Source organism: Chlorocebus sabaeus, chromosome 6 (assembly GCF_047675955.1).
Source record: "Chlorocebus sabaeus isolate Y175 chromosome 6, mChlSab1.0.hap1, whole genome shotgun sequence".
NCBI lineage: Eukaryota > Metazoa > Chordata > Mammalia > Primates > Cercopithecidae > Chlorocebus > Chlorocebus sabaeus.
The window spans coordinates 5204454-5230833 of NC_132909.1; the positions used below are offsets into that span (position 1 = coordinate 5204454).

General features: G+C 45.0%; 1 protein-coding gene across 5 annotated transcripts in view; it reads left to right on the top strand.

Annotated features, from left to right (window-relative positions):
- Positions 1 to 18046, top strand: part of ZNF160 (zinc finger protein 160) — a 38915-nt gene extending 20869 nt beyond the window's left edge. For all 5 annotated transcript variants that reach the window (XM_073016013.1, XM_007997906.3, XM_037991436.2 and 2 more), the window contains 3 exons: positions 8457 to 8583; positions 9368 to 9496; positions 13362 to 18046. In XM_073016013.1, the coding sequence (XP_072872114.1) occupies positions 8457 to 8583; positions 9368 to 9496; positions 13362 to 15547 (2442 nt within the window). In that variant the 3' untranslated portion in view covers positions 15548 to 18046. The remainder of the gene's footprint in view (positions 1 to 8456; positions 8584 to 9367; positions 9497 to 13361) is intronic.
- Positions 18047 to 26380: the final 8334 nt, after the last annotated feature.

The window sequence follows — 26380 nt, forward strand, 5'->3', positions numbered from 1 at the left end:
CTTTGCTCCATTTTCTGTTCCTGGAATTCAGGAGCTATTTTGTATTCTGCAGTTTATTTTCTTTTTAACTTTTATTACAGTTTTTGAGACGGGGTCTCACTCTGTTGCTGGAGCGAGGCTGGAGCACAGCGGCTCTGTCACTGACATGCAGGTTCAGTTGCTCGCTGCTGGCAGAGTTCCGTTAACAAGAGCAAGGTCTAGTAGAAAGATGGTGTCTTTTTAATTCCAAAGCTAGCTTTGGGGAAGAAGTACAGGCTTCCTGCCTTAAGGTACTGCGTTGCTTTTGGAGCAGAAAGGAGGCGCTTTAAAAAGGGGAGCTTGGCATGAATGGCACGCAGGAGAGGAAGCAAGCAGGTGGGGGTCCCCCTAACTTGCTTCTGTGCCTTAGGTACCGAGGGGTTGAGCTGGCAACCACTGGTGCCTTCGTGGGCAGAACTAGGTTGTAAAAGTGGCTGAAACTCTCCGGGTGGGAGAGAGTGTTGTAGCAGGACTGTGGGTTGTAGATTGGTTGATGTCTCGAGGCAACCTCTTGGCAGGTGAGATTCCCCTCTGGAGCTCCAAGCACATAGTTAAATGAACTTGCCCTGTAGAGAGTGTCTGGTGAAGGGGAGGTAAAAGGTTATAAGTGTATTTCTAAAGGGCTAAGCAGGAAGTAGGGAACGGGGGAAAATGGAGAAAAGAGAAAATAAGAGAAAAAAATAATAACTCACCCCCTTTTTCTTGGAAAAATGAGGGTACTCGGTTACAGTACAGTCGTGACTCACTGTAGCCTTGACCTCCTTGGCCCAAGCAGTTGTCCTACCTCAGTCTCCTGAGTAGCTGGAACTACAGTTGTGTGCTGCCACACCCAGCTAATTTTTTATGTTGTTGTTTTTTGTAGAGACAGGTTCTCACTGTGTTGCCCAGGCTGGTCTTGAACTCCTGGGCCCAAGCCATCCTCCTGACGGTGCCTCCTAAAGTGCTGGGATTACGGGCATGAGCCATCGTGTCCGGCTTGGTTTAATTCTTTATATACGCACTGTTGTCTTCCTTTCAATTACACATTATTCTATGGTAAAAGTAATCTTTCTTTTCTTACCCCTTTCTCAATTATTTGTTTGGTTTATCTTGTTTTGGAAGGCCTTACGAAATGAAATGGTGTGCTTTATCTTTATCTACTGGTGGGTTGTTCACATGGCCTTTGTCTTTGACCCAGTTCCTGGCATATACAGCTCCTAAAATCTGTAGAGTTTCCAAAGTGTTGCCTTTTGCGTGCTGATGTATTGACCGATAGCTGGCAGCCTCCAACAGGCTTCAGGATAGGGCGCAGGTCACCAGAATATCCACGGCAAGATGAGAAGATTGGGGCTTTAAACTCCACTCCTCAGCTGCCAGGAGAGGGAGAGGCGATGAAGGTGGATCACCAGTGGCCAATGGTTTAATCATGCCTCTTTCATGAAATTTCTATGAAAACCCAAAAGCACACGGTTCAGAGAGAGCTGCAGGATAGGTGAGCATGCGGAGATTCCTGAGCGTAGCATGCCCAGGGAGGGCATGGAAGGCCCAGCCCCTTTTCCCATACCTCACTGTCTGCATCTCTTCATATACATTTGTTGTAATATCCTTTGTAATAAATGGGTAAATGTACATCAAGTGTCTCCCTGAGGTCTGTGAGGTCTAGCAAATTAATTGAACCCAATGAGGGAATTACAGGAACCCTGATTAATAGTCTTGTCAAAAGCACAGGAAAAACAACCTGGGGCTTGCTATTGGCACCCAAAGTGGTACTGAACCCTCAACCTGTGGGATTTGACACTGTCTCCAGGTCGATGGTGTTGAAACTGAACTGGGGTTGGAGGACACCCAGGCAGTGCCTGCTGTACAATTGATTGCTTGCTGGTATGGGGTAAAACTATACATCTGTTTATATATTTATTTGTTTGTTTGTTTATTGTTTTGAGACAGAGTCTCACTCTGTTGTCCAGGCTGGAGTTCAGTGGTGGGATCACAGCTCACTGCAGCCTCGATCTCTGGGGCTCGAGGGATCCTCCCACCTTAGCCTCTGGAGTAACTGAGACTCTAGGCATGCACCACCATGCCCAGCTTGATTTTTTTGTAGAGATGAGGTTTCATTCCATTTCCCAGGCTGGTTTCCTGAGCTCACACAGTACTCCTGCCTTGGCCTCCTAAAGTGCTGGGATTATAGGCGTGAGCCACTGTACCTGGCACATCTGATTTTAGAAGCATTTTCTGAGATTATAGTAGGAAAAACAATTTGATTTTTCCACAGAATGTGTCTTATGAATTTGAATGTGTGTATATTGGTACGTACTTTATTTGATTCATTTTATACCATTTAGATTCAGGGGGTACACATGAGATTTCTTACGTGGGCATATTTTGTGATGTTGAGGTTTAGTCTTCCGAAGATCCCATCACCCAAGTAGTGAACATAGTACCCGATAGATAGTTTTTCAGCCCTTCCCCTCTTCCTTCCTGTTCCTTTTTGGAGTCCTCAGTGTCTGTTGTTCTCATCTTTGTGTTCTTGTGCACCCAGTGTTTAGCTTCCATCGTGAGAATGTGCGGTATTTTTCTATTTGTGCATTAATTCGCTAGGGATAATGGCCTCCAGTTGCATCCATGTTGTTGCAAAGGACACGATTTTGTTTTTTTATGGCTGTATAATATTCCATAGGGTATATGTCTACTATATTTTCTTTATCTGATCCACTGTTGATGGTCACCTAGGTTGATTCCATGTCTTTGCTATTGTAAATGGTGCTGCAATAAACATATGAATACAGGTGTCTTTTTGAGAGAACAATCTATTTTCCTTTGGGTACATATCCAGTAATGGGATTGCTGGGTTGAATTGTAATTCTGTTTTCAGTCTTTGAGCAATCTCCGAACTGCTTTCCACATGGTCTGAACAAATTTGCATTCCCGTAAGTGTATGAGTGTATAAGTGTTTCCTTTTCTCTGAAGCCTTGTCAATATTTGTTATTTTTTGACTTTTTAATAATAGCTATTATGCCTGGTATGAAATGGTGTCTCATTATGGTTTTGATTTGCATTCTCTGATGATCAGGGTGTTGAGCATTTTTTCATATGCTTGTTGGCCAATAGTACGACTTCTTTTGAGAAGTGTCTGTTTATGTTATTTTCTCACTTTTTAGTAGGATAATTTGTTTTCTTCTTGTTGATTTGCTTATGTTTCTTATAGATTCTGGATATTAGTCATTTGTCAGATGCGTAGTTTGCAAGTATTTTCTCCCATTCTGTAGATTGTTTATTTTGTTGATAGTTTGTTTTTCTGTAACAAGCTCTTTAATTAAGTTCCACTTGTCTGTTTTTCATTTTGCTGCATTTACTATTGAGGTCTTCATGAATTCCTTGCTTAGGCCAAAGTCTTCTAGAATTTTTATGGTTGGAGGTCTTATATTATTTAATCCATCTCAAGTTAATTTTTTTATATGGTGAGAGATAGGGGTCCAGTTTCATTCTTCTGCAGATGTTTAGCCAGTTTTCCCAGCACCACTTATTGAATAGGGTATCCTTTCCTCATTGTTTATTTTTGTTGATTTTACTGAAGATCAATTGGTTGGAGGTGTGGGCCTTTATTTTAGGGGTCTCTGTTCTATTCCATTGGTATATGTGTCTGTTTCTGTACCAGTACCATGCTATTTTGTTTACTGTAGCCTTGCAATATAGTTTGAAGTCAGGTAGTGTGACGCTTCCAGCTTTATTCCTTTTGCTTAGGACTGTCTTGGCTCTTTGAGCTCTTTTTTTGCTTTCATATACATTTTAGAAGGTTTTTCTAATTCTGTGAAAAGTTATGTTGATCATTTAATAGGAAATACTGTTGAATCTATAGATTGCTTTGGGCAGTTTGGACATATCAATGATATTGATTCTTTCAACCCATGAGCATGAAATGCTTTTCCATTTGTTTGTGTTGTCTCTGATTTCTTTCACTGGTATTTTGTAGTTCATAGAGATAGTTCACCACCTTGGTTAGACGTATTTCTAGGCATTTTTGGGGGTGTGTGGCTATTTTTAATAGGATTGCATTCTTGATGATGTGTTTCTCAGCTTGAACGTTACTGGCATTTAAGAGTGCTGCTGATTGGGCCGGGTGCGGTGGCCCACACCTGTAATCCCAGCACTTTGGGAGGCCAAGGCAGGCCTTTTTTCTTTTTTTTTTTTGAGACGGAGTTTCGCTCTTGTTGCCCAGGCTGGAGTGCAGTGGTGTGATCTTGGCTTACTGCAACCTCTGCCTCCCGAGTTCAACTGATTCTTCTGCCTCAGCCTCCTGAGTAGCTGGGATTACAGGCACGCATCACCATGCCTGACTATCTTCATCATTCTTTTTTTTTTTTTTTTTTTTTTTTTGAGATGGAGTCTCGCTCTGCCGCCCAGGCTGGAGTGCAGTGGCCACATCTCAGCTCACTGCAAGCTCCACCTCCCGGGTTTACGCCATTCTCCTGCCTCAGCCTCCCGAGTAGCTGGGACTACAGGCGCCCGCCACTTCGCCCGGCTAGTTTTTTGTATTTTTTAGTAGAGACGGGGTTTCACCAGATTAGCCAGGATGGTCTCGATCTCCTGACCTTGTGATCCGCCCGTCTCGGCCTCCCAAAGTGCTGGGATTACAGGCTTGAGCCACCGCGCCCGGCCTTCATCATTCTTCTATTTCATTTTCTCCTTTTATTTTTTATTTTTTTAGAGACAGGGTCTCACTTTGTAGCCCAGGCTGGAGTACAGTGGTGTGATCATAGCTTACTGCACCTTCAACCTCCTAGGCTCAAATGATCCTCCTACCTCAGCCTCCTGAGTAGCTGGGACTACAGGCTCCTGCCACTACACCCAGCTAATTTTGTGTATTTTTTTTTTTTCCCCGATATGGCAACTCTTGTTGCCCAGGCTGGAGTGCAATGGTGCGATCTCAGCTCATTGCAACCTCCATCTCCTGGGTCCAAGTGATTCTCCTGCCTCAGCCTCCCGATTAGCTGGGATTACAGGCGCCTGCCACCATGCCCAGCTAAGTTTTTGTGTTTTTGTAGAGACGAGGTTTCATCATGTTGGCCAGGCTGGTCTTGAACTCCTGACCTCAGGTGATCCACCTGCCTCAGCCTCCCAAAGTGCTGGGATTACAGGCATGAGCCACCGCGCCTGGCCTATTTTTTGTAGAAACGACAGTCTCCCTATGTTGCCCAGACTGGTCTTGAACTCCTGGCCTCAAGCGACCCTCCTCCCTCAGCATCCCAAGGTTCTGGGAGAAGGGACATTAACCACTGTGCCTAGCCTCATTTTCTCCTTTTTTCACTTCACTATTGATTTCTTCTGCCTGGTCAAGTCTACTTTGTGTGTGTGTGTGTGTGTGTGTGTGTGTGTGACAGAGTTTTGTTGTCACCCAGGCTGGAGTGTAGCGGCACAATCATAGTTCACTGCAACCTTGAACTCTTGCGCTCGAGCAGTCCTCCCACCTCAGCCTCTCAAGTAGCTGGGACTAAAGATGGATGCCACCATGCCCAGCTCATTTTTATTTATTTATTTATTTTGTAGAGATAGGGTCTTACTATGTTGCCAGGTTGGTTTTGAACTCACAGGCTCAAGCAGCCCTCTCGGCTCAGCCTTCCAAAGCGCTGGGATTACAGGCATGAGCCACCATGCCTGGCTCTAGTGTGTTTTTTAATTCAGTTATGTTTTTCAGTCTAGAATTTCTGTTTCTTCTTCTTAGTTTTTATCTCTTTGTTGATAATCTCATATTTATTGTTTTTCTGATTTTCTGAAGTTGTTTATGAGTACTGCCTTAATACATTGAGCAACTTTAGGAGTCTTACTGTTATTTCTTTGATAATGTGTGTGTGTGTGTATATATATATGCTTCTTTAATATTACTTTGTGGTGATTTAACGTGTTGCTGTGTTCGGTCCATGTTTCTTTTTCTTCTTTTGATATCTTTTCTTTTTTTTGAGATGGAGTCTCACTCTGTCGCCCAGGCTGGAGTGCAGTGGTGCGATCTCAGCTCACTGCAACCTCCGCCTCCCAGGTTCAAGCGATTTTCTGCCTCGGCCTCCTGAGTAGCTGGGATTGCAGGCATCTGCCACCATGCCCTGCTAATTTTTATATTTTAAGTAGAGATGGGATTTCACAATGTTGGCCAGGCTGGTCTCGAACTCCTGACCTCATGATCCACCCGCCTCGGCCTCCCAAAGTGCTGGGATTATAGGCGTGAGCCACCGCACCCAGCCTCTTTTGATACCTTGTTACCTCCTGTTGGGACCTCAGCTTTGCACTAATCAGCCACTTGTAGTTTTTGATTCTGGCTTCCTTCAGGGAAGACATGCTACAGTCATCCTGACTAGAGGCTCTGGAGATCCCTCAAGCCTTTTCTAGGGACTTTTTGCTTGTAGCTTAACTAAAGCAGTTGTGCCGGTTTGTATGCAGGAAAGCCTCTGTTGTCTGCCGGCTGTTCCTCAGCAGCTTTGCTTCGCTGGTATTCTAGTAAACTGGGGGCTGCACCGCCACCTAGTGTCTGCCTACGTTACTACAAGCTCTGGTTTAGGATGGATGGCTTTGTTCTCAGTAGCTTCCTTACCTGGGGTCCTGTTACTTCAGTGTTTATATTCAGGCAAGACAGAAACTTGTCCCTTAGCAGTGCCCTGAAAAGTCAGAACGTTATGAGCCTTGTGTGGTATTACAGGAAAAAAGAGAAAAAAAGAAGTCCGAATGTTAGACGGATATTCCCGTACTTTCTCTCCCCAGGAGAAAATGGAAGTGTGGTTTTCTCACAGGGATACTGCATCGTGCCAGGGCAGGGCCTCAGGTGAGTAGGTGTTTCAAAAGAGTTCTAACCTCTGATGTGGTTGCCAGATTTCACACAAAGGCAATTTAGTCCATGTAGTGTTATGAAATCTGTGTCTCCATGGGTAGTGGTTGGGACTTCCTACTCCTCTGTCTTATAGACAGCATCACTTCAGTACAGTTTTCTTTCTTTCTTTTTTTTTTTTTTTTGAGATGGAGTCTCATTCTTTCGCCCAGGCTGGAGTGAGTGCAGTGGCGTGATCTCGGCTCACTGCAACTTCCACCTCCTGGGTTTAAGTGATTCTCCTGCCTTAGCCTCCTGAATAGCTTGGATTACAGGCACCTGCCACCATGCCTGGCTAATTTTTGTATTTTTAGTAGAGACGGGGTTTCACCATGTTGGCCAGGCTGGTCTTGAACTCCTGACCTCAAGCGATCCACCCGCCTCGGCCTTTCAAAGTGCTAGATTACAGGCGTGAGCCACCACGCCCGGCCGCATTATCATTTCTTAAGGTATCAGTTGTGCTTTAGTTCATGTAGATATTGAATATCACTCAGTATGTCGAACATAATATCTAACACTTCCATAGAGATAACCTTGTTTTCAGTTTTTTATTTGTATACTTATTGCCCATAAAACTGAGAAATTGATACTAATATAGAGGATATCACAACCTCTTAGGTAAAAGAATAATCAAACAGAATTAGGGAGACATAACTTGCTCAAAAGTCCTTAATGTGTAGGGAAATATGGCAAAAACAGACTCAGTTTCTCCTACTTTGCTTCCATAATATGAATACTTCTGTGATCTTGGAGGTATTGGGTTTTCCTCTACACATCAAATGAACAGTTCTGCAACAGACCCCAAATGGGTGTTCTCATATTCAATTCCATTCTGACACTGTCTGTCTGGATATAGGGTCAGCTCCCATAGGCTGAGGGTTCAGTCCCACAACAGCGCACACACTTTCATGCCAGTCGCAAACACAAGTTGTGGCCTATGCTTGTCAATGACCGACTGTGAATTGTGAATTCCGGTGACCCCCTCCTTGGAATTGATTAGTTTGCGTGAGTGGCTCACAGAACACAGGGACACACTTTACTTATATTTACCCATTTATAAGAGAAGATACTACAAAGCACACAGATGAACATCTAGATGGAAGTGATCTATTAGCTGAGGTTTGGGAGAGGAGTGAGGAGCTGGGATGTATTCTCTCATGTATTCTGTCTTTTTTGAGTTTTCATGGAGGCCCCATTATGGAGGCATTGCTACCATCATTAGCATTGGTGATCAACTGAACCTTCATTCCCTGCGCCCTCCCGAGAGGACAGAGGCTTAGTGTAACCGAGCCTCAGTCTTTCCAGTGACCACCCTCCGAGCCTTAGTTCCAGTGACCGCCCTCCATCCTGAAGCTACCTAGCGCGCTCCAGCCACCAATTATCCCATTAATGTACAAAAAGATACTTATCACTCCACAGATTTCAAGAGAGCTCTTATGTCAGGAGAGGGGGATGAAGATCATATCTGTATGTCACATTGTCACAGTCTGGATCTGTCAGCTCACCCACTTCAATTTAACCTATTCTCACAGTTTTCTCCTCTTCTCCTTTTATGTGAAGTTTTGAACTCTCCTCTTAGCCACTTGGTGAAATGTGTTTTTCATTTTAGGTACGGTTGACATTTAGGGATGTGGCCATAGAATTTTCTCAGGAGGAGTGGAAATGCCTGGACCCTGCTCAGAGGACTCTATACAGGGACGTGATGTTGGAGAACTACTGGAACCTTGTTTCTCTGGGTGAGGATGACTTTCTTCTAGAAGTCAAGATCTGTTCTTGTCTATTGCTGCATTTTCCCTTATGAGTCCCTGGAGAACCCCTGCATTGCTTGACTGAGATTTAAGTCCTGTTGACTCTGAAATGGAAAGCTTCATCATGGGAAACCTGGACTTTAATCTTCCCCTTTTTCAGATGTTCTGCCTCCTTTGTGCTTCATCATTTGAGGTTTCCGAGCTTCTGTGTGCATGATACATTGTGTTAGACTTTTGAAATGTCAGATTTGCTGTTTTCTACCTCTCTGCTTTGGATTAAGTCGTTAGTGGAATAGAGTCTTCTATCTGCATGTTACCGTGTTTCCTGGATATTCAGAAGGAGGCATTCAGTGGATGATTTTTTTTTTTTTTTTGTGGCAGAGTCTTGCTCTGTCACCCAGGCTGGAGTGCAGTGGTACGATCTCAGCTCACTGCAAGCTCTGCCTCCCGGGTTCACGCCATTCTCCTGCCTCAGCCTCCCGAGTAGCTGGGACTACAGGCGCCCGCCACCACGCCCGGCTAATTTTTTGTATTTTTAGTAGAGACGGGGTTTCACCGTGGTAACCAGGATGGTCTCGATCTCCTGACCTCGTGATGCACCCGTCTCGGCCTCCCAAAGTGCTGGGATTACAGGCGTGAGCCACCGCGCCCGGCCCAGTGGATGAATTTTTGAAGTTTTCTTAGATCCACCTGTAATGCCCTGTCATGTAAACATAGGGCTGGGATTCTGGAAAAGCCCCAGCACATTGTGATCTTTTCTTTTTATAAACAGGACTGTGTCATTTTGATATGAATATTATCTCCATGTTGGAGGAAGGGAAAGAGCCCTGGACTGTGAAGAACTGTGTGAAAATAGCAAGAAAACCAAGAATGCGGGAATGTGTCAAAGGTGTGATCACAGGTAAGAGCTCAGATGGGCAGAGAGAAGGCCACTCCTTAGAGTGTGGGAGGCTGGGCACAGTTGCTTATGCCTGTAATCTCAACACTTTGGGAGGCCAAGGCGGGCAGATCACTTGAGGTCAGGAGTTCGAGACCAGCCTGACCAACATTGTGAAACCCCGTCTCTACTAAAAATACAAAAAAATTAGCTGGGTGTGGTGGCGCATGCCTGTAGTCCCAGCTACTCAGGAGGCTGAGGCAAGAGAATTGCTTGAACCCGGGAGGCGGAGGTTGCGGTGAGTCAAGATCATGCTACTGCACTACAGCCTGGGTGGCAGAATGGAACTCCGTCTCAAAATAAATTTAAAAAGTGTGGGAAACTCTGCAAATGAGACAGTTCTTTGGGGGAAATAAGTTGCCTCAGAGACAGAGGCAAAGTGTTTATCATGATGGACAACACCCAGTCATCTGAACTCTGTGGTTCCTTTTGAAGAGACTGCTTTCTTTCTTGGTCTCTCCCTCTGTATTGAATTCCATATGGTGCTCAGTTCTTAGTCCATGTGGGTCAGAGGTGATGCCTCCATAGTGCTTAGTCCTAACATTTAGACTTATTTATGTTCCACCCCATTTCCTGTGTGTGGAAGACCTGACATTGGCTGCTGCTCCTTGGCATCTGCTGCCCCGAACCTCATGGAAGAGTCTCCAGCCATCTCTGCCTGTCGGGTTCCCTCAGCCATTTCTTCCATTCTGCTTTTGCCATTCTTCATGGGGGTGTGTGATAAGCGAGTGGGTTCTATCTTCTGAGATTGTTCTCAGCATAACTGTAAAGACACCTAACAAAATCATTCTCTCATTGATTCTTAGTCTTACAAGGGGTGCATATTCTGTTTTTCCAGGCTTTAGCACAGAAGTACATGTACTACATGTCCTCACTTATATTTGGAATCTAAACCAATAAAACTAATAGCAGCAAAGAGTAGAGCGTGGGTTACCACAGGTTGAGGACTGGAGGGAATAGGGAGATGTTGGTCACTGAGTGAAAACATTAGGAGTAAATGATAGGTTTTTGAGATGACTTATGGTAATAAGCTTGTTTCCATCAGTCCACATTGTATACCTATTACAGAATATCAGTTTGTTTCCTGTAAATGTATATAACTATAATTTGTCAATATAGAATTTTTTTTAAAAAATCATATTCCAGTTCTTGTTATCTGTGCTGGTTCTGAAATAAAAATCTTTCTTTTTCTTAAGAGAAAATTGTTTATTATTCCACAGACAATAATTTTTTTTTTTTTTTTTGAGACAAAGTTTCACTCTTGTTGCCCAGGCTAGAGTGCAATGGTGGGATGTCAGCTCACCACAACCTTTGCCTCCTGGATTCAAGAGATTCTCCTGCTTCAGCCTCCCAAGTAGCTGGGATTACAGGCGTGTGCCACCATGCCTGGTTAATTTTGTATTTTTAGTAGAGATGGGGTTTCTCCACGTTGGTTAGGCTGGTCTTGAACTCCCGACCTCAGGTGATCCACCTGCTGCAGCCTCCCAAAGTGTTGGGATTACAGGCGTGAGCTACCGCGCCTGGCCAATAATTTTTTTTTTTTTTTAAGTTTCCACACATGGCCTTAAACAAGAACATTTTATATATGCAGTTACTCCTCTCAATTCATTTTATCATGGGCTGCTAGAATATCTTGTTAGTTGATTTTAATAAAATTAACACATTATGGTTTTCAGCATGTATTATGAAATATAACTGTCAGGCCAGGCGCGGAGGCTCATGCCTGTAATCCCAGCACTTTGGGAGGCCGAGGCAGGCAGATAGTGAGGTCAGGAGTTCAAGACTAGCCTGACCAACATGGTGAAATCCCGTCTCTACTAAAAATACAAAAATTATCCAGGTGTAATGGCACACGCCTGCAGTCCCAGCTATTCGGGAGGCTGAGGCAGGAGAGTCGCTTGAACCCTGGAGGCGGGGGTTGCAGTGAGCCGAGATCGTGCCACTACACTCCAGCCTGGGGAACAGAGCAAGACTTCGTCTAAAAAAAAAACAAAAAAAAAAGCAAAGAAATATAACTGTCATGTACCACTTACTAATGTTGCAAAATGCCTGCTCTGTGTGGATATAGTTATATAATAGGTATTTCAAGACATTTTTTTCTGACATAGTTTTATTGAATATTCATTTTCCTAGTGCTGTTATGGTTTTGCAGTTCAGAATTCCTGCTTCTTAATTATGTTTCCTGTGAGCCATTATAATATATTATGTTGTACTTTAACATGTATCTGTACATAATGAGTATGCTTTAAATGTGTATAACTTATTTTTCTTCAACTGAGATAGCCATGTTTTTGGCCAATTGGTTTGTGCTGTGAGGTCATGGTGGAGAAATAATCCTTTGATGGCTAACATAGGATTGCATAATGTGAGTATTTTGGTCATAGGTAGTTTGAAGCTAGGCTGCCCCAATTTATTTTTTTATTTTTTAAGACATCTCAGTGGCTCTAAGGCTGTAGTGCAGTGGTACAATCATAGCTCACTGTAACCTTGAACTCTTGGGCTAAGACAATCCTCATGCCTCAGTCTTTTTTTTTTTTTTTTTTTTTTGATGAGACGGAGTTTTGATCTTAATGCCCAGGCTGGAGTGCAATGGTGCAATCTCAGCTCACCGCAACCTCCACCTCCTGAATTCAAGCAATTCTTCTCCTCAGCTTCCCAAGTTGCTGAGATTACAGGTGCCCACTACCATGCCCAGCCAATTGTTTATATTTTTAGCAGAGACAGAGTTTTGCCATGTTGACCAGGCTGGTCTCGAACTCCTGACCTAAGGTGATCCACTTGCCTCGGCCTCCCAAAGTGTTGGGATTACAAGCATGAGTCACTGTGCCCGGCAGCCTCGGCCTCTTGAGTATCCAGAACTTCAGGCATATACCAGCATGCCATACGGAATTTTTTTTTTTTTTAACGGAGTCTCGCTTTGTCACCCCTGTTGGAGTGCAGTGGCACAATCTCGGCTCACTGCAACCTCCACCTCCCAGGTTCAAGCGATTCTGCCTCAGCCTCCTGAGAAGCTGAGACTACAGGTGCATGCCACCACGCCTGACTGATTCTTGTATTTTTAGTAGAGATGGGGTTTCACCATGTTTGCCAAGCTGGTCTCAATCTCCTGATCTCATGATCCACCCTCCTCAGCCTCCCAAAGTGCTGGGATTACAGGCATCAGTCACCGCGCCTGGCCTAATTTTTAAATTATTTTGTTTTTGTAGAGATGGGGTCTCGCTATGTTGCTCAGGCTGGTCTCAAACTCGTGGCCTCCTGTGATCCTCCCGCCTTAGGCTCCGAAAGCATTGGGATTATGGGCATGAGCCACAACACCCAGCCCTTTCCAAATATTTGAATTACATGTAACTGCATTTTCTTTGTTAAAAAATACTACTTTTGGCTGGGGGTGGTGACTCATGCCTGTAATTCCATCACTTTGGGAGTCCGAGGCAGGTGGCTCACGAGGTCAGGAGATCGAGACCATCCTGGCTAACATGGTGAAACCCCGTCTATACTGAAAGTACAGAAACAAAATTAGCCAGGCATGGTGGTGGGCTCCTGTAGTCCCAGCTATTTAGGAGGCTGAGGCAGGAGAATGGCTTGAACCCAGGAGGTGGAGCTTGCAGTGAGCCAAGATCACACCAGTGCACTCCAGCCTGGGCGACAGAGCAAGACTCTGTCTCAAAAAAAAAACTACCACATTTTTGTTCCTAAAAATTGAAACTCGCAGTTCTGAAGTTCCAAAGTCTGTTCAATATAAGTATTACTTTTGGTGGAATATATTTTCAATGTAAAATACTAATTTACTGTAATTAACTGGAATTGTGTGGTTCTTTATGTCTTATAGATATCCCTCCGAAATGTACAACCAAGGATTTGCTACCAAAAGAGAAGAGCAGTACAGAAGCAGTATTCCACACAGTGATGTTGGAAAGACACGAAAGCCCTGACATTGAAGACTTTTCCTTCAAGGAACTTCAGAAAAATATGCATGACTTTGAGTGTCAATGGAGAGATGACACAGGAAATTATAAGGGAGTGCTTATGACCCAGAAAGAACGTAAAAGAGATCAACGCGACAGAAGAGACGTAGAAAACAAGCTTATTAACAATCAGCTTGGAGTAAGCTTTCATTCGCATCTGCCTGAACTGCAGCTATTTCAAGGTGAAGGGAAAATGTATGAATGTAAGCAAGTTGAGAAGTCTACGAACAATGGTTCCTCAGTGTCACCACTTCAACAAATTCCTTCTAGTGTCCAAACCCACAGGTCTAAAAAATATCATGAACTTAACCATTTTTCATTACTCACACAAAGACGAAAAGCAAACAGTTGTGGAAAACCTTACAAATGTAATGAATGTGGCAAGGCGTTCACTCAGAATTCAAACCTTACGAGTCATAGGAGAATTCATAGTGGAGAGAAGCCTTACAAATGCAGTGAGTGTGGCAAAACCTTTACTGTTCGTTCAAATCTAACTATTCATCAGGTCATCCATACTGGAGAGAAACCTTACAAATGTCATGAGTGTGGCAAGGTCTTCAGGCATAATTCATACCTTGCAACTCATCGGCGAATTCATACTGGAGAGAAACCTTACAAGTGTAATGAGTGTGGAAAAGCCTTTAGAGGACATTCAAACCTAACTACCCATCAGTTAATTCATACTGGAGAAAAACCGTTCAAATGTAATGAATGTGGCAAGCTCTTCACTCAAAATTCACACCTTATAAGTCATTGGAGAATTCACACTGGAGAGAAACCTTACAAGTGCAATGAGTGCGGCAAAGCCTTTAGTGTTCGTTCAAGCCTAGCTATTCATCAGACAATCCACACTGGAGAAAAACCTTACAAATGTAATGAATGTGGCAAAGTCTTTAGGTACAATTCGTACCTCGGAAGGCATCGGAGGGTTCATACTGGTGAGAAACCTTACAAGTGTAATGAATGTGGCAAAGCCTTTAGTATGCATTCAAACCTAGCTACCCATCAGGTCATCCATACTGGAACAAAACCTTTCAAATGCAATGAATGCAGCAAGGTTTTCACTCAAAATTCACAACTTGCAAATCATCGAAGAATTCATACTGGAGAGAAACCTTACAAGTGTAATGAGTGTGGGAAAGCCTTCAGTGTTCGTTCAAGTCTGACTACCCATCAGGCAATCCACTCTGGAGAGAAACCTTACAAATGTATTGAATGTGGCAAGAGCTTCACTCAAAAATCACACCTTAGAAGTCATCGGGGAATTCATTCCGGAGAGAAACCTTACAAGTGTAATGAATGTGGTAAAGTCTTTGCTCAAACGTCACAACTTGCAAGGCACTGGAGAGTTCATACTGGAGAAAAACCTTACAAGTGTAATGACTGTGGCAGAGCCTTTAGTGATCGTTCAAGCCTAACTTTTCATCAGGCAATACATACTGGAGAGAAACCTTACAAATGTCATGAATGCGGCAAGGTTTTTAGGCACAATTCATACCTTGCAACTCATCGGCGAATTCATACGGGAGAGAAACCTTACAAGTGTAATGAGTGTGGCAAAGCTTTTAGTATGCATTCAAACCTCACTACCCATAAGGTCATCCACACTGGAGAGAAGCCTTACAAATGTAATGAATGTGGCAAGGTCTTCACTCAAAATTCACACCTTGCAAATCATCAAAGGACTCACACCGGAGAGAAACCTTACCGATGCAATGAGTGTGGGAAAGCCTTCAGTGTTCGTTCAAGCCTAACCACCCATCAGGCAATCCATACTGGGAAAAAACCTTACAAATGTAACGAATGTGGCAAGGTCTTTACTCAAAATGCGCACCTGGCAAATCACCGAAGAATTCATACTGGAGAGAAACCTTACAGGTGTACAGAGTGTGGGAAAGCCTTTAGGGTAAGGTCAAGTCTAACTACCCATATGGCAATCCACACTGGAGAAAAACGTTACAAATGTAATGAGTGTGGCAAGGTCTTCAGGCAGAGTTCAAATCTTGCAAGTCATCACAGAATGCATACCGGAGAGAAACCTTACAAATGAGTGTGGTGAGGTCATTAGGTACAATTCACTCTTTTCACATCAGTTAATTCATTCTTGACAGAATCCTTACAAATGCAGTGACAGTGGCTAATCCCTCATGGGTTGAAGCATTAATAGATACGAGAGGCCGTGAGCAAGAGACATCATGTAAACATGTGGCCGAGGGTTTATCCAGGCCTCGCAGGTTACTAGGCATCAAAATTTATATCTTTGATGAAACCAAACAAATGTAATATGCATCCTGAGGCCATTACCCAGTGACTGACGGTAAGTGAGAATTCCTGTGAGGGATACCAGTCTCTGGTTTCCCTGTTTGCCTTTGACATTATACACTGTAGAATACTCACCAGTCCAAATATGCTAAAAATTATATATTTTTAACTCATATATGAAAAGATTGCAGGATATTTGTAGGCAGTCAGTTACCTTCACCTTATGAAATGTTTTATTGAGTTATTTAAGGCTTTTTGGAAAGCCTACTGTTGAGTTTCAGTGTGAACTTTGAAATCTGTTACTGTGCATCCTTACACACCTTCCATGGTGGTTTCCTGGAAAGATCATTGGGATGGAAGGATCGTCGATTGGGTGACGATCATTAATTAGGTGAAGGATTATTTCTATCCAGTTTGTGAAGGAGGACTTTGCTTTTAAAAGCAAGTATTGTCGGAATTAGCATTTGGGAGTGGCGAAAAACAATGTAAAACCATGATGTCACTCACCATTCTGATAATGTTCAGGGTGCCTTTCTCCTACCAGGAGAGTACTGTGGCTTAGAAGAAAGAAATGGTCTATCAACTGAACATGAAATGGGGCAGGCCAAGACCCTAGGAGATTGGGATTTTTGTGGGAGGAGAGTAATAGGTAATTAGACACTGATTGTGTGGTAGAAATACTGCAGGGGAAAAGGTCGCCCCCTTATCCATTAAAGAGCAATACCTGTTGTTTAGCAAAGAGTGGTGAAAAATTGATCTTGTTTTTGAAATTGAAGAGAGAGGCCAGGTGCAGTGGCTCACACCTGTAATCCCAGCACTTTGGGAGGCTGAGGCAGGTGGATCACCTGAGGTAGGGAGTTTGAGACCAGCCTGACCAACATGGAAAAACTCCATCTCTACTAAAAATACAAAATTAGCTGGGCATGTTGGCAGGTGCCTGTAATCCCAGCTACTTGGGAGGCTGAGGCAGGAGAATCGCTTGAACCCGGGAGGCGGAGGTTGCGGTGAGCCAAGATCGTGCCATTGCACTCCAGCCTGGGCAACAAGAACAAAACTCCATCTAAAAAAGAAAGAAATTGAAGAGAGAGTAGTCAGAGTGAAGAGTTTAATCAACAGAAGTAGAGTAACATATTCTTTAGTAGAACTCACATTATCTGCCTAAAGCACACTTTGCTAATGTTTTATTCAGAATGTATCATAGATATAATGTTTTAACTAATAAAATAGAATGGTTTTTCTCTATGAATGAATCACATTCTTTCTGCCAACATAGTTTTATCCTGTCTCAGTAGGATACTTCATAACATAATAACAATGCACCAGTAGGCTCTTAAAGGATCAAGAACAATTGTTTTTCATGGCGGAATCAAATCACACAGTTTTGGAAACCTATAACCACATTTTGTGCTGGAATTATGTGCCCCACACTGTGGCTTAGGATACTTTTGGGGGTATAATGAAAATCTTACTGAAAGTTAATGTCACATTCTTACACCCCAAAATGTGCATTGCCATTGATGCATATGCACCATATTATTATATTTCCACATCAGTTTCTTGTGTGCCGAGTAAGACCTATGCTATGCATCTTGGTTTCCATGAAGTGAAAATACATAGTAAGAATATGGGAAATATAAATTAGGCCAGGCACGGTGGCTCACGCCTGTAATCCTAGCACTTTGGGAGGCCAAGGCAAGCAGATGACCTGAGGCCAGGAGAAACCAGCCTGGCCAGCATGGTGAAACCCCTTCTCTACTAAAAATACAAAATTAGCTGGGCTTAGTGGTGCACGCCTGTAGTCCCAGCTATTTGGGAGGCTGAGGCAGGAGAATTGCTTGAACCCAGGAGGTGGAGGTTGCAGTGAGCTGAGATCATGCCATTACACTCCAGCCTGGGCACCAAGAGCAAAACTTAGTCTCAAAAAAAAAAAAAAAAAATTTAAAAAAAGTTGGCCAGGCATGGTGGCTCACGCCTGTAATGCCAGCAGTTTGGGAGGCTGAGGCGGGTAGATTACTTCAGGTCAGGAGTTCAAGACCAAACTGGCCAACATGGTGAAACCCCGTCTCTACTAAAAATACAAAAACATTAGCCAGGTATGGTGGCGCACGCCTGTAAATCCCAGCTACTTGGAAGGCTGAGGCAGGAGAATGGCTTGAACCCAGGAGGCAGAGGCTGCAGTGAGCTGAGATCGCGCCACCGCACTCCAGCCTGGGCAACAAGAGCAAAACTCTGTCTCAAAAAAAAAAAAGTGGAGAATAAAGATAAAACCTCCTTCATGATGTTCTTGGAATATTGATATAATTTGAAAAGATTAACGTTCGTGAGTTTCCTCTTAAGAGTGAATGTAGAAAATGAGAGTTTTATTTTGTTCTGGTAGATAAACTAGGAACATGTATGTTTGCTTATCACACACAGGCATGACTCTCCCATAACCCGTTGAGTATGTTTACTTAATATTCAACATACTGCTATTCAGCATAAATTCCTGCGGCAGCTTTCCTCCTCTGAACTACCTGTGTTGCTTCTGGTAGAGACCATGCTTCCCAGCCTGCCAGATGGCTAGCCTGCAGGCTGCGACCCTTTGTAGGAAACAAAGGTCTCCTTGCTAAAATTCGGCATTTTTTGACCTTTTTGGTCAGTGCTGTTAAGGGTTTCTCGGTGGACACTCTGCGGCATCCTGAAGCAATGTGGCACATCATTGTGAGGGCGCTGAGTATAGTTTGCTCAGGTCTCTCTTCTTCCTATAAAACCATCACTTCTGTTCCCATGATAACGCAGTCCATTAATCTGTACATGGATTGATTGATTCATGACAGCAGAGCTCTCATGATCCAGTGACCTCTTAAAGGCTCCACCTCTCAATATGGCCACACCGGGGACCAAGTTTCCAAATGAGTTTTGTTGGGGATATTCAAACCAGAGGAGTATTGTATTTTATTTTCAATTTCCATGTATTAATTGCTAGTATATAGAAATAAAGTAGTTTTTGTATGTTAATTTCGTAGTCTATTTCCTTAAAATCTCGTTCTCCAGATTTTTTAGATTTCTTAGGGTTTTCTACATAAACTATTTATTAATTTCCCATTGCTGCTGTAACAGTTACCACAAAGTGAGTGGCTTAAAACAATACAAATTTAGGCTGGGCATGGTGGCTCACACCTGTAATCCCAGCACTTTGGGAGGCCGAGGCAGGTGGATCATGAGGTCAGGAGTTTGAGACCAGCCTGGCCAAGATGGTGAAACCCCATCTCTGCTAAAACTACAAAAATTAGCCAGACGCGGTGGCACATGCCTGTAATCCCAGCTACTCAGGAGGCTGAGGCAGGAGAATTGCCTGAGGTGGAGGTTGCAGTGAGCCGGGATCGTGCCACTGCACTCTAGTCTGGGCGACAGAGCAAGACTCCGTCTCCAAAACAAAACAAAAAAACCCCACAAATTTATGCTGTTAATGTGTGGTGGTCAGAAGTCAAAACAGGTTTACAGAACTATGATCCTTCTTGAATCTCTAGGGGAGTTTATTTCTTTACCCCTGCTAGGTTCCAGAGGCCACTTAGATCCTTTACCTCATGGTCTACATCCCTCCGTTTTCACAGTCAGAAGGTGGTGTCATAAAATCTCCTTGTGTCTTTGCTATGCAAGCATTGCCAGTTCTCTGATTCTAAGTCCACCTGTATTTTTCCTATATGGACTCTTGTGACGATGTTGCTTTAACCAGATAATCCTGGATATTCTGCCATCTCAAGGTCCTCAGCCAGATGACATCTGCAAACTCTGCTTTGAGAAACCATGTAATATAGGGTATAGGGCTATTGATACGGAAATCCTTTGTATGTGTATCTTTGGGGGTGGGGGTCATTAGCTTACCACAACCATCACGTCGTGTACACTATTATGCTTTCCTTTTTGGTCTCTTATTTTTCTTATTTCATTTATTAGTAGTATTCTTTTCTAGATGGGGTCTTGCTTTGTTACGTAGGCTGGAGTGCGGTGGTGCAGTCAGAGCTTACTGCAGTCTTGAACACTTGGGCTTAAGGGATCCTCCTGCCTCAGCCTTCCAAAGTGGTTAAATTACAGGCATAAGCCACCTCGCCCAGCCACTAGCCAATTTTCAGGGTTTTTTTTGTAGAGATGGGGTCTCCCCATCTTGCCCAGGCTGGTCTCAAATTCCTGGACTCAATCAGTCCTCCTGCCTCAGCCTCCCAAAGTGCTGGGATTACAGATGTGAGCCACCACCCTCAGCCAAGAATTGCCAACACTATGTGGAATAAAAGTGGTAAGAGTGTACATCTTTGCCTTGTCCCCAACCTTGGGAAGGAATCTCACTTTTTGACCATGATGTATGATGTTTGCTGTAAGGTTTTGTAGGTACCCTATTGAGGAAGTTTTCCAACATACTGTTTTCCACAGTGGGTGTGCCATTGTACATTCTCACCACCAAGCGTAGGAGGATTACAAACTCTCTTGCCTGTGAAGTAGGTTCACTTCGCACTGGTTACCAAATGTCTGACTCCAGTGAGACGGAACCCATGCACACAAGTTCAAAAAAGTGAGTTTACTACTGACAGGCAACAAGGGGCAGTAGAAGCCTAGGATTGATTCATTGCAAGCTGGTCCCCCAAGGCTCAGGAAAACTGCTTGGGGAAGATGGAGTCTTATCTACTGGTGTCCCACCAGCACTGATGCTGAGGGACCCCAGAGAGCACCCATCCTAGGTTTTATGGCACATGGCCTTGTGATGAGCCGCCCTAAAGCACTGAAGGATATCCTGTTCTTTGAAAGGGGGGCGGGGGCTCTGGAATGGAGCCCAGGCTGCTTTGACCAGTTTCTTCATATTTCAGGGTATTACCTTCCCAATACATTCTGAAGTTATTCTTGAGAACTACAAGTGAGGAAGGAGAGAAAAAAAATTTAAGGTTGTTCCTTTAATGTATACATCCCACGGTACCTTACTTCTACAAAACCAAAAGACAGCTCAGGAAGCCTTATCAAATTTGCTGTCTCCACATCTCCTGTTGGAACTTCCAAGTGCCAATTAACATTATCAAGTTAATTAAGAAGAAAATGGATGGGGGAAAATAATGGAGATTCAAAGGACTTCTCTCATGAAGGTGGACATTTTTAAATGATCATTAAGAAAAAAGGTGAGGCCGGGCGCGGTGGCTCAAGCCTGTAATCCCAGCACTTTGGGAGGCCAAGACGGGCGGATCACGAGGTCAGGAGATCGAGACCATCCTGGCTAACCCGGTGAAACCCCGTCTCTACTAAAAAAATACAAAAAACTAGCCGGGCGTGGTGGCGGCGCCTGTAGTCCCAGCTACTCGGGAGGCTGAGGCAGGAGAATGGCGTAAACCCAGGAGGCGGAGCTTGCAGTGAGCTGAGATCCGGCCACTGCACTCCAGCCTGGGCGACAGAGCCAGACTCCGTCTCAAAAAAAAAAAAAAAAAAAGAAAAGAAAAAAGGTGAATAAAGCAAGCATTCATGAGCTGGGTATGGTGACTCACACCTGTAATCCCAGCACTTTGGGAGGCCGAGGCGGGTGGACCCCTTAGGGTCAGGAGTTCGAGACCAGCTTGGCCTACACGGTGAAACCCCATCTCTACTAAAAATACAAAACAATTAGCTGGGTGTGGTGGTGCACGCCTATAATCACAGCTACTCTGGAGGCTGAGGCAGGAGAATGGCTTGAACGTGGAAGGGGGAGGTTGCAGTGAGCTGAGATGATGCCACTAAACTCCTCCAGCCTGGGCGACAGAGCGAGACTCCGTCTCATGGCTGTCCTCCCAGCAGAGTGGAAATCTTTAGATGGTAGTTAAGAAATGGGAGGCCGGGCGCGGTGGCTCAAGCCTGTAATCCCAGCACTTTGGGAGGCCGAGACGGGTGGATCACGAGGTCAGGAGATCGAGACCATCCTGGCTAATATGGTGAAACCCCATCTCTACTAAAAAATACAAAAAACTAGCCGGGCGAGGTGGTGGGCGCCTGTAGTCCCAGCTACTCGGGAGGCTGAGGCAGGAGAATGGCGTAAACCCGGGAGTCAGAGCTTGCAGTGAGCCGAGATCCGGCCACTGCACTCCAGCCTGGGCAACAGAGCGAGACTCTGTCTCAAAAAAAAAAAAAAAAAGAAATGGGATGACCAGCCTGGGCAATATGGCGAAACCCAGTCTTTACAAAAAATACAAAAATTAGTCAGGTGTGGTGGTGCACGTTTATGGTCCCAGCTAACTCGGGAGGCCAGGATTGGAGGATCACTCGAGCCCAGGAGGTCGAGGCTGCAGTGAGCAGTGATTGGACCACTGCACTCCAGCCTAGGTGAGAGCAAGACTCTGTCTCAAAAAAACAATGGGATGAGTGAAATGGAAATGGAAATTGATGGAGTTGAAACAAAGGTCTTAATACAACAGTTTCAAAGATTGGGTGGACCAAAGGAGCCCCTATTGTCCTGCAGCATTAAAGGGTTCCACACAAGTCTGCATGGCTCATGAGTCATGAAAACATGATGAGATATGGTGGTGGATGTGGCCTGCAGGGGCCATTACCAATGCATGCAGTTTGGCTAATTAGGCAAAATGTCTGTGTCTAGTCTTAGTCAAGAATGGCCTTCCACTGGCTGAATGGCCATTCACTGGGTCAAAGAATGGCCATCCACTGGGCTGAAGCTCAGTAGACCCTGTGTGTTTATTGTTTTGCAGAGACATTAGTAAACCATGCCATATACTTGGTGGCATATATGTGAACCTTGGGTCCCAGGTAGCCACAAGAGGAGCCAAAGGATCCCTTAAGGATGGTTTGACCCCTTCTCGTAAGCTACCCATTTGTTCTTGGAGTACACTGGTCCCTTGAGGTTCTGCTGTGCCTCGTCTTGAATATGCCATTCCATTTTATAGTTGAGCACTACTGAGCCTGTCCAATTTTACTGGTAAGGTTTGTGAGCACCCGAGTGAGAATGGGCAGTTCATGTTACAGGGTAACATAGAGCTCTGGCCGTAAGATGCACTGTTCCCACCAGTGTCCAATAGCAAGCAAGCAGTTACCATTGAAGAGGTATATATGTGGTGGGTATCTCAGGTAACTTACATGTCCAAAACCCAAGGAGGTTGGTTCAGGCACTGTGTTTTCAGGCTTTAAGTAGCCAGGGGTGTGGCCCAGCAAAAACAGGGAAGGGGGTGATGGAGTGTCTCCTACATAGCTTGCTCCCAGGAGGTAGGGAGCTGCACTAGCTCGGTTGGGAAATGGTGGACAGGTGTGAGCCACTGCACCTGGTCGACATGAGCTATTTTTTCTTCCTCTTTCTTTTTTTGTTGTTTTTTGGTTTTTGGTTTTTTTTGGTAGCGATGGGGTTTCATCATGTTGCCCAGGCTGGTCTTGAACTCCTGAGCTCAAGCAATCCATTTGCCTTGGCCTCCCAAATTGCCGGGATTACAAGCATGAGCCACCATACCCGGCCATACACAAGCTCTTTCTATGGAACAGTGCAGGGCCGGGTGCGGTGGTTCATGCCTGTAATCCCAGCAATTTGGGAGGCCAAGGCAGGTGGATCATTTGAGGCCAGGAGTTCGAGACCAACCTGACCAACATGATGAAACCCTGCCTCTACTAAATAAAAATAAAAAAAAACATTAGCTAGGTGTTGTGGCACATGCCTATAATCCCAGCTACTTGGGACGCTGAGGCAGGAGAATCACTTGAACTAGAGAGGTGGAGGTTGCAGTGAGCCGAGATTGCACCACTGCACTCCAGCCTGGGCAACAGAGTGAAACTTTGTCTCAAAAAATAATAACAAAAATAAATAAATAAAGGAATAGTGCAGCCATGTGAACTCTAGGTAGCTTAGGAGAATTTTAACAGAAGATGAAACATGGCTGTACCAGTACAATGCTGAAGAAAACACAATCAAAGCAATCGTTACCAAGAGGTGGAAATAGTCCAGTCAAAGCAAAAGTCTGACCAGTGAACCGTGGCTCTGTGGCACACACCTGTAATCCCAGCATTCTGGGAGATGGAGGCAGAATGATTGCTTGAGCCTGGGAGTTCAAGACTAGCCTAGGTAGCATAAGGAGACTCTGTCTCTACAAAAAATTACAAAACAATTAGCCAGGCATGGTGTTGTGTGCCTGTGGTTCCAGCTACTTGAGAGGCTGAGGTAGGAGGATCACTTAAGCCCAGGAGGTCAAAGTTGTGGTTCACCATGATTGCGTCACTGCACTCCAGCCTGGGCAATAGAGTGAGACTCTTTCTCAATAATTAATTAAAATAAGCTGAGCAGTGAAGAACAAAGGTCATGGCAGTAGTTTTTTGTTTTGTTTTTTGGGGGTAGGGGGATGCACAAGGCATTTTGCTTGTCGACTTTCTAGAGAGCCATAGAACAACATTTATTTATTTTTAGAGCATTTTGAGATAGTGAGCCAAAGCTTTAGCAGAAAAATGTCCAGGGAAACTCCTCCAGAGTACCTCTCCACTAGGACAATGTTCCTGGTCAGTCCTCTAATCAAACAACCGTAGTTTTGCAAGAGTGACTTGCAATGAGAAATCATTAGGCATCCACCTTACAGACCTGATTTGGCTGCTTCTGATGTCTGTTTCCTAATCTTAAAAACAAAAACAAACAAACAAACAAAACAAAAAACTGCCGGGCGCGGTGACCCATGCCTGTAATCCCAGCACTTTGGGAGGCAGAGGCGGGTAGAACACCTGAGGTGGGGAGTACCAGACCAGCCTGTCCAACATGGAGAAACCCCGTCTTTACTGAAAATACAAAATAGCCAGGTATGGTGGCGCATCCCTGTAATCCCAGGTACTCGGGAGGCTGAGGCAGGAGAATCGCTTGAACCCGGGAGGCAGAGGTTGCCGTGAGGCGAGATCGTGCCATTGCACTCCAGCCTGGGCAACAAGGGCGAAACTCAATCTCAAACAAAACAAAACAAAACAAAACATTATGTTTAGATCGCATTGATTTAAGAATATTATGATGTAAAGAAAGTTTATCTTGGCCGGGCGCCTTGACTCATGCCTGTCATCCCGTCTCCACTAAAAACACAAAAATTAGCTGGGCGTGATGGCACGCGCCTGTAATCCCAGCTACTCCGGAGGCTGAGGCAGGAGAATCGCTTGAACTTGGGAGGCAGAGGTTGCAGTGAACCGAAATCGCGCCATTGCATTCCAGGAACCTGGGGGACAGAGCGAGACTCCATCTCAAAAAAAAAAAAAAGGAAGTTTATCTCAAAGTTATTTGAGGTTTTGTCAAATGTGGAACCGAATAACAAATATAAGGAAGAACAATGCAATTTATATGTATTTTTTAAAAGTTATTGCGTGTTTTAAAGCAGCAGTTGGTGATCTAGCTTACTGCGGGTTTTAGCCTTCCACGGTCCACAGCCCACGGTCCAGGTGTTGTCCTATAAAACTCTCTGGAAGCACAGACTTGGCTCTTCCACTGGGACAGGTGTGGAATAGAAATGGAAAGGAGGATCCTTTGAGCAATAGCATTACCTATCACATTCATTCCGGGCGGAGTTTTGCATTTCACAGTCTAGTTTGCATCCCCTTCACGGATAATTTCAGGGTTTTTAAAGTAAGTTACTCGAATTAATTGGATTTGCAGGAACTTCCCTGGATCCAATCACTCGCTGCTTCTCCTGGACTCCCCCCACCGAATTCCCAGTTCCCAGATCGCTGAGCTGCAGGAGACTCCCTAGCAGGATCGGGCCCAACCCGCCGGCAAAAATAGTTTTGAGATTTTTCGTTTTCGTCTTGGTAGGAAGAAAACATTTTGCTTTCCAACATAAGGGGGCCGCACAACTCCATGCTTTTTACCTTAAAACTGCACAGGCCCCGCCCCCGCTGTCCCTCCGCAGACCCCGCCTCTCCCCGGGCTCCGCCCCAGGCTACCTGGGCTCTGCGCGCACGCGCAGTTTCCTGGAGTCCCGGAAGCGGATCGCGGTGTGTGAAGGTGACGCCTCCGAGCAAGAGTGTGCCTGAGTGTAGATTAAGCCTTCGATTCGCCGTCCCCCTTTTCCACACCCGCTCTGCTGACCTTAAAATCCCCGCATCGCGCCCTCCACCCCAGGTAAATACAGACCTCGCCATGTGGGTAAAACTCGCTCTGAGACCAGTCCCTGTCCTCTGCCTTTCGCGTCTTTTTCCCGCATAAAACCCTTTCCTGACCCCTCCTCCCGCCCCGCGCTTTTTAAAGTCCTCACCCGCGAGGTGGATTCCCGTCCTGAGCGCCTCCCAGCCTCTCCGTCGTCGGCCTTGGAGCGCAGCGCCGCAGCCCCAGTCCCGGGGACGCCGCGTCCTCTGCCTGGTCCTGGGATCCTGCAGACCCCACCCCGTCCTAAGGCGTCGTCGCCCCCTACATCTCCCCTCCTCGTGCCCTGCTGCTCCCCAGGTCTCCCCTTCGCAGTCACCGCTTCCCCTGCGCCCGCGTTGGGGAGGTGCCCGGGGCCTGTCCTGTGACACCCGGTGTTCTTGCCTGCCCAGCTCCACCGTCTGGAAAATGGGCTCCTCCGGGATGCAGGCGTCTTACTCCAAACCCTCCTGTGAATGTGTGGGCCAAAAGGATCAGGAGACAGAGCGGCTGAGAGAGAAGTAGAAAAACTGAGACAGAGGAAAGAATGAAGGAAAC